The sequence below is a fragment of the Mustela nigripes genome, chromosome 7 (assembly GCF_022355385.1).
Source record: "Mustela nigripes isolate SB6536 chromosome 7, MUSNIG.SB6536, whole genome shotgun sequence".
NCBI lineage: Eukaryota > Metazoa > Chordata > Mammalia > Carnivora > Mustelidae > Mustela > Mustela nigripes.
Genome location: NC_081563.1, coordinates 126,499,570 through 126,506,956, shown reverse-complemented (window position 1 = coordinate 126,506,956; position 7,387 = coordinate 126,499,570). Strand labels below are relative to the sequence as shown.

The 7,387-nt window shown below is 57.4% G+C and overlaps 1 protein-coding gene across 5 annotated transcripts in view; it reads left to right on the top strand.

Moving 5' to 3' along the window:
- CDH22 (cadherin 22) overlaps positions 1-6,028 on the top strand; it is a 120,437-nt gene extending 114,409 nt beyond the window's left edge. For all 5 annotated transcript variants that reach the window (XM_059407141.1, XM_059407137.1, XM_059407138.1 and 2 more), the window contains 2 exons: positions 1,088-1,339; positions 4,680-6,028. In XM_059407141.1, the coding sequence (XP_059263124.1) occupies positions 1,088-1,339; positions 4,680-5,245 (818 nt within the window). In that variant the 3' untranslated portion in view covers positions 5,246-6,028. The remainder of the gene's footprint in view (positions 1-1,087; positions 1,340-4,679) is intronic.
- Positions 6,029-7,387: the final 1,359 nt, after the last annotated feature.

Below are 7,387 nucleotides of genomic sequence, written 5' to 3'. Positions count from 1 at the left end.
GCCAGCCAGGCTCTGAGTCCGAGCCTCTACTCTGTCAGCCATCAACATGACGGAGGCTCACGGAGAGCCTGACCCATACAGGAGAGGGTGAGAGAGGCAGGAACGGCAGGCCAGGTGGGCACCCCCTATCGCAGAAGCCCAGGCTCTGAGAACAGAGAGCCACCTGAGTCCTGCCTGGCATTCCCAGCAACTGGCTGAAGTGGTGTAGTGGCCAGCCAGGCTCTGAGTCCGAGCCTCTACTCTGTCAGCCATCAACATGACGGAGGCTCACGGAGAGCCTGACCCATACAGGAGAGGGTGAGAGAGGCAGGAACGGCAGGCCAGGTGGGCACCCCCTATCGCAGAAGCCCAGGCTCTGAGAACAGAGAGCCACCTGAGTCCTGCCTGGCATTCCCAGCAACTGGCTGAAGTGGTGTAGTGAGTCTGACTTGTGTTAGTTCACTGTCCTCTCTGCTCACACATGTAGGAAGGAGACCTCGGTGCGCTCGGGTCCCCAGGAGCCATGCCCCAGCCCTCCAGGCTCGGCTTCTTACACTCCCGACAGAAAGCCCCCCTCAGCCAAAGCCAGGTGCCAGAGAAGACACTCCCAGTCTTCTCTGTCACCCAGGACTTGTCAGGGGCCAGGAAGCCACAACCCAAGGACCCCGGGACCCTGGGGTCAGGGTGCATTGGGTAGCTGAGGTGGAACAAAAGAAGGAATGAGGAAAAATATTAACATAGCTGGGGACAGGACCTTGGCCCAGCTGGGGACAGAATCTTGGAAAAGCTGGGGACAGGACCTTGGCACAGCTGGGGACAAAACCTTGGAATAGCTGAAAACAGAATCTTGAGGCAGCTGGGAATAGCATCTTGTGACAGCTAAGGACAGAACTGTGGGCTCCAGGGCTGGGAGGGAACAAGATCCTCAGGCAGCTGGGGGCAGAAGCTGCGGAGATGGGCGAGTAGAGCCCTGGGTCACCCGGGAGGCAGGAGCTTGGGGCAGAGGGAGGCAAATTGCGAGGTGGCCTCAGGAGGTGGCCGGGGTAGGGGGAGACTGGCCCGCCCACCCCCACCCCCCGTCACATGCCACCCCCTCTTTCCGGAGCAGACAACACGGCTGCGGTGCACACGCAGCACCTGGGCTTCAACCGGCAGGAGCAGGACGTGTTCTTCCTGCCCATCCTGGTGGTGGACAGCGGGCCGCCCACGCTGAGCAGCACCGGCACACTCACCATCCGCATCTGCGGCTGTGACAGCTCGGGCGCCATCCAGTCCTGCAACACCACGGCCTTCGTCATGGCCGCCACCCTCAGCCCTGGCGCCCTCATCGCCCTCCTGGTCTGTGTCCTCATCCTAGTCGGTGAGTCCCCTTCCCCCCAGAGCCACTCCCCTGCCCCGCTGGCCTTCCCCCTGGGGCCCTGGTAACGCCCGTGGAGACTCAGCTTCCCTCTTCCACCAGGAAGGCTGGCCCAAATGATGCCCGAGCTTTACGGGGTAGGTCCCAGGACAAGTCTCCTAAGGACGGCGCAGCGCCATGGCTGGCTCAGGGAGCGTCAACCCCACCTGAGACCCCTTGGGTGCTGGTGGCCCTCCACACAGCCCAGCCACTCCCTAAGGTTTTTGTTTGTTTTTTTTTTTTTAAGATTTATTTATTTGACAGAGAGAAATCACAAGTAGACAGAGAGGCAGCCAGAGAGAGAGAGAGAGAGGGAAGCAGGCTCCCCGCTGAGCAGAGAGCCCGACGCGGGACTCGATCCCAGGACCCTGAGATCATGACCTGAGCCGAAGGCAGCGGCTCAATCCACTGAGCCACCCAGGCGCCCCTCCCTAAGGTTTTAAAAACAAGCATATTATAAGAAAATTCTCTCACGTCCACTGTCCTGTTCTATACTCAATGGAGGACTTTTAGTAAAGTCCTTTTAGTAAGAAAGGGATCTTTTGACCCTCACAACCCCTAGCCAGGTGTTTCATCCCCATTTTTTAGAGGACCAAAGTGAGGCTCACGGGGGTGAAGTGGCTTGCCTAAGGGTACGTAGTCTTCCGGCTTGAAATCAGGCCTCCGCCCCTTGTGTTCCCTTTAACTACACCAACTGTGATGATTCTCAGCTGGGGAAAACCCTGGGGGCAGCCGGGGCAAAATCTTAAGACACTTGGGGAGTTAACACCTACTCTGGTAGCTACCCCATCAGAAGCCAGGTCGAACCCACAAAGTGTCACCAGTGAAGAGGTCAAGTTCTAGGAACTGGATCCAGTGGCCATTGTGCCACCTCCTCTGTCGCAGCAGAAAGGCCTCACCTCAGCTCTGGCTGCTGGACTTTAGCGATCAGTCAGAGCTCGGGGAACCCGAGCATGGTCCAGATTGCAGAGAACAGTTCTGCTCCGTTCCCTGGGCGATGTCAGCCGCCTGCCCCCTGCCCCTGGCGTGCTGGCCACTGCCCACCCCCACCGAGAACCTGCCAGTGGCCGAGCTGCACCTCCCTGGGTCCCTGTAGAGGCCCTGGGCAGGCTTCTCGTAGCTGCGAGTTCTGGGCCCCCCTTCCCTCCCCTCCCCAGCCCATGGCTCAGAAACTCTTTTTCCAGAGGGTGCACTTTACAGTGGTTTCATTTTCCAAGGCAGTGCAAACAAATTTCTGCCTAATTGCCCACAAACGAAGAAAGTGCACATCAGTGCTCTAAAGGTGACGGGCGGAATCGCTGATCAGGCCGGGCACATCTGTTGCCCGCCGCCCGCACTCCCCACCATCTGCTCTCTCGGGCATCCCCCTCCACAGCTCCCAGCTTCGGCTCCGGAAGCTGTCCATCCATCTTTCCCACTTCTCTCCTGACACCTCCCCTCCCTCCAGACCTGTTCCCCAGCCCCACCCCCTTACCTGTCATGTGCCACCTTGTTAGGTCGTGGGCTGGAACCCGGCCCCTTGGCCCCTGCAGCTGGCTCTGGTCGCTGGCTCGGTGGGGAGATGTTAGGAGCAACAAGAAGAACCCAGGGCCTGGCATGGTACCCAGCACGTGTCTCTCCATCCACCCCCTCACCTACCCATTTAATTCTTTCAATGGTTCATCAGCGCCTTATTTATCCGTCCAGCAAGTTCCCCCCAGCCCTCGTACTGAACCATTGTGGGCACTGGGATCCACCCACGAACAAAAATCCCCACAAAACCCTGAGTAACTGGAAAGTTAGGGTTGCCATCACGGAGATGGGGGAGACAGAGTAGGGAAGGGGAGGATTATTTCAAGTTTGGATGTGTTCAATGTGGGATTCTCTTCGTCGGCCCGGAGGACTTCCTGAGGAGGAAACTGGACAGATGATCTAGATTGCAGGGGAGAAGTCAGTCCGAGAGGAGGCTGAGACGTGGGCGTAGTCAGCCCCCAAATGGACTGCAGGGTAGCGCCCGCAGAGCGGTGTGGATGCAGGGCTGTGGACCGAATCCAAGGATGTTTGACGTTAAGGGGTTGGACAGGCAAGGAAAAGCCGCTTGGAAGGCGGAGAATGAGGGTTAGCGAGGCGGGAGGAGGAGAGAATGTGGAGTCCCGGAAGTCAAGTGCAGAAAGCAAAGAAAGAGCAATGTTCTCTTCTTCATCCTAATACTCACTACGTCTCCATCCACTTCTTCAGTCAGTCATTCGCTCAGCAAGAACGCTTCAAAGGCTTAACTACCTGCCGGGCACGGACCTAGGGGAACACTCCCCGGGCCCCAAGGGGGAGTTTAGAGTGTGTGTTTTGGGGTGGGAGAAGCTGTGGTTCACAAACCTGACCTGCCTGGGCATCTCTTGGAGGCTTCTTCAAGACAGACCGCCAGGAGATCTAGGACAGGATCCGAGAAACCACATTTCTAGCAAGTTCCCAGGAGATGCTGCTGGTAGTGGTCCAGCAATTGCGCTCTGAGAACCCGTGGGACAGAGAGAAGAGCTCCTCACCAGGGGAACTTGGAGGTGAAGGCACTGAACCTGGCCTGGAGCTCGCAGGGGCGGGGGCTCCTGCAGGGGACATGTTGACCTGAGGCCCAAACAGCTAAGCAGATGCTCAGGACTTCTGGAATAGTCAGAGAAGAGCGAGAATAAAAGAGGAGTCAGGTTCAAGACATCTCTCATTCCCCCAGCCCCATCCGCCCCTAAAAGCTGCCCTCTTTGCACTCCCCGGGGTCTAGAGACCTCTCAGGTCTATGAAGTATCTCTTCATATAGAGTTGAGGATGGAAACATCAGAGGTTGGTTCCAGCTCCCAGCACCCATGAAATCTCTCTTTTTTTTTAATTTTTTAAAAAAGATTTTATTTATTTATTTGACAGACAGAGATCACAAGTAGGCAGAGAGGAGGAAGCAGGCTCCCCGCTGAGCCCGATGTGGGCCTCGATCCCAGGACCCCGGAATCATGACCTGAGCCGAAGGCAGAGGCTTTAACCCACTGAGCCACCCAGGCGCCCACCTATGAAATCTCTTAACACTGCCATCTGTGCTGCTGGAGCAGCATGGTGGTCTGGCCTCGATTTGCACACCTCCCAACATGGGAAGCTCATTATCTATCCATAGAGCCAGTGCAGTTCTGACTGTAGGAAACGTCTTTTTGCACAGAAATCTAGGAAATTTGCACCAACGGCTAGGCTGGGCCAGCATCGCTGTGTGAAGGGTGAGGTGGGGGTGGGGGTCCCCGGAATGTCCTGGGCGGGCCTGGGCCTTCACTCTCCCTTTCTGTCTTCCCCGCAGTGCTGGTACTGCTGATCCTCACCCTCAGACGCCACCACAAGAGCCACCTGAGCTCGGACGAGGACGAGGACATGCGGGACAACGTCATCAAATACAACGACGAGGGCGGCGGCGAGCAGGACACGGAGGCCTACGACATGTCAGCGCTGAGGAGCCTCTACGACTTCGGCAGCGAGCTCAAGGGCGGCGACGGGGTCGGCGGTGGCGGGGGCCCGGGCGGGAGCGGGGGCGCAGACAGCCCCCCGCAGGCCCGCCTGCCCTCGGAGCGCCACTCGCTCCCGCAGGGGCCACCTAGCCCCGAGCCGGACTTCTCGGTGTTCAGGGACTTCATCAGCCGCAAGGTGGCGCTGGCGGACGGGGACCTGTCGGTGCCGCCCTACGACGCCTTCCAGACCTACGCCTTCGAGGGCGCGGACTCGCCGGCCGCCTCGCTCAGCTCGCTGCACAGCGGCTCGTCGGGCTCCGAGCAGGACTTCGCCTATCTCAGCGGCTGGGGCCCGCGCTTCCGGCCCCTGGCCGCGCTCTACGCCGGCCACCGCGCGGACGACGAGGCCCAAGCCTCCTAGCCCCCCACCGACCCTGCCGTCGGGGCGTGCCTCGCGGCCCACCCAGGGCCCAACGGGGCCCCAGGATGAAGCATTTCCCGGGTTCACCCCCTTCCCCAGCCCTCACACCCTCCCAGGGCAGCCAGACAGGAGGGGAGACTCGTCAGGGGATGGACTCCAGGATCCCCTGCCACGCCCCGCCCAGGGGCGGGGGTGGAGCAGCTTTTGCCCAGACGTGCAGGAATTACCAGCAACATCATTAAAAGTGCAGCGAGACCGGGCACTGCGTGGCTCTCGGGATAGAGGCGGAGTTGGCGCCGCATTGCTGTGTGGAGAAGGGGTGGGTTACCCACTCCTGGCTGGGGGAAGAACCCTGAAGGGAGGGTGCTGCTGAGGTGACCCCCCTCCCAGGTCTCCCCTTCAGAGTTAAGAGAGAAGGAAGGCTGTTCATTTACTAAGCGCCTACTGTGTGCTGGGACACTCTAAAGAGACCATCTTAGTCGTCACAGAAACCATGAGGTGGGGCCCAGCAGGTAACAGATGGAGAAGGCCACCCGGAGAAGTGGCTCTGGCCTGTCCAAGGACACCTAGCCAGAACGGTGGAGCCTCTGGCACTGACTTCCCAGCTGCCTGGCCTTGGGCACGTCACCTCACTTCTCTGGGCCTCAGTTCCCTCGTGTGTCTCATGAGGCTTATAACAGAACCTACCTCGAAGAGTTGTGAGGATAAAAAACGGTCATACGTGTCACGTGGTTAGGACAGTGCCTGGCACATAGTAGGTGTTCAATAAATGTTAGCCTTTGATACTATTGTTATCTTTGTCATTATTAGAAGCCCACCGGCGGGGCTGTCCCCCTTCTCCCAACATCTCCAATGGAGAAGGAAATGGCCCCAACTCTTGGCTCTGCCCAGAGTAGAGGATAGGGATATTCCCAGTGACTATGGACCCTTCTGGAGTCTCAGGGCGGATGGGAGAGGACCCCCCCACTGGAGGTGCCAAGAGAGGACAAGCTGGGCAGCTCTGGGACTGGGGTGACATAAGAGGGTTGGCAGGAGATGGAGGGGCTGGAAGCCAACAGCCGTGATAGGGACCTTATCTGTTTGGTCCGGGAGACTATCAGTCACCCTATCCATGCCCCGCCCCCTCCAGGTTAAGAACTTCAGGGCTAAGTTATCTTTAAAAGCCTCCAGCTCCAAAACCCTTTGATGACAAGATAAAGGATAGTTGTCCTCCCAGCCCAACCCCCACCCCGAAGTGAGTCATTCATTGGCATTGATCAGCCATGAATTCCAGCTCCTGCTGCCTAGGCAGCCTTCATCAAGGTCCTCAACTGCTGAAGCCTCAGTTTACTCATCTGTATAATGGGGCTAATGATAGCCCTTCCCTTAAAGGGTTGTTAAGAGGCTTAAAAGAGTTAATGCCTATTAAGCTCTGATCCCAGTGTCTTCCTGACGCATTGAAAATGCTCAATGGATGCCATTAGGCTTTTCTTCTCTTTTCTTTTCTTTTCTTTTTTTAATCTCCCAGGAACCATTCATTGATTTCTCCACCTCTGCCAAGGTCCACTGTGACAGATCCAGAGATGGTCATTATGTATTATGAGTGCCTTCCCTGTATTATTTCATGTAAATTAGATACTGTCAGCCTCACTTCACAGGTGGGGAAACTGAGGCCCAGAAGGTAGTGACTCACCCAAGTTTACACAGGTCATAAGTACTTCCTGCCTTCCAGCAATTCAAAGTCCCAGTGGGCCAGGTGTGGTGGGCAGAAGCAGCCAATAATAATGCCCTTGATAAGACTCATAGCAGAACTAACAGAACAAGATCCTGAAAACACTGAAGGAAGTTTGAGTAATTTGTGGAGGGCTTCCCAGAGGAGGTGACTCCAACTGCATCTTGAAGAATACAATGTATGAGATGACCAAGCAGGCACAAGCATTCCAAGCAGAGAGAAAAGCATCTGCAAGTGGGGTGGGGGTTGGGGCGAGGAGAGGCCAGAAGCATGTGGTGGCTTCGGGGACTGTGTGTGGTCCCAGGGGCTGGATCACTGGGTGGAGTGATGGCGAGATGTGAGGCAGGGCAGGGGGGCTGGAGGCAGGTGGAGAAAGCACTGAAAGGCCAGGCCAAGGAACTGGATGCTTTGCTGTACTTGAGCATGTCTCT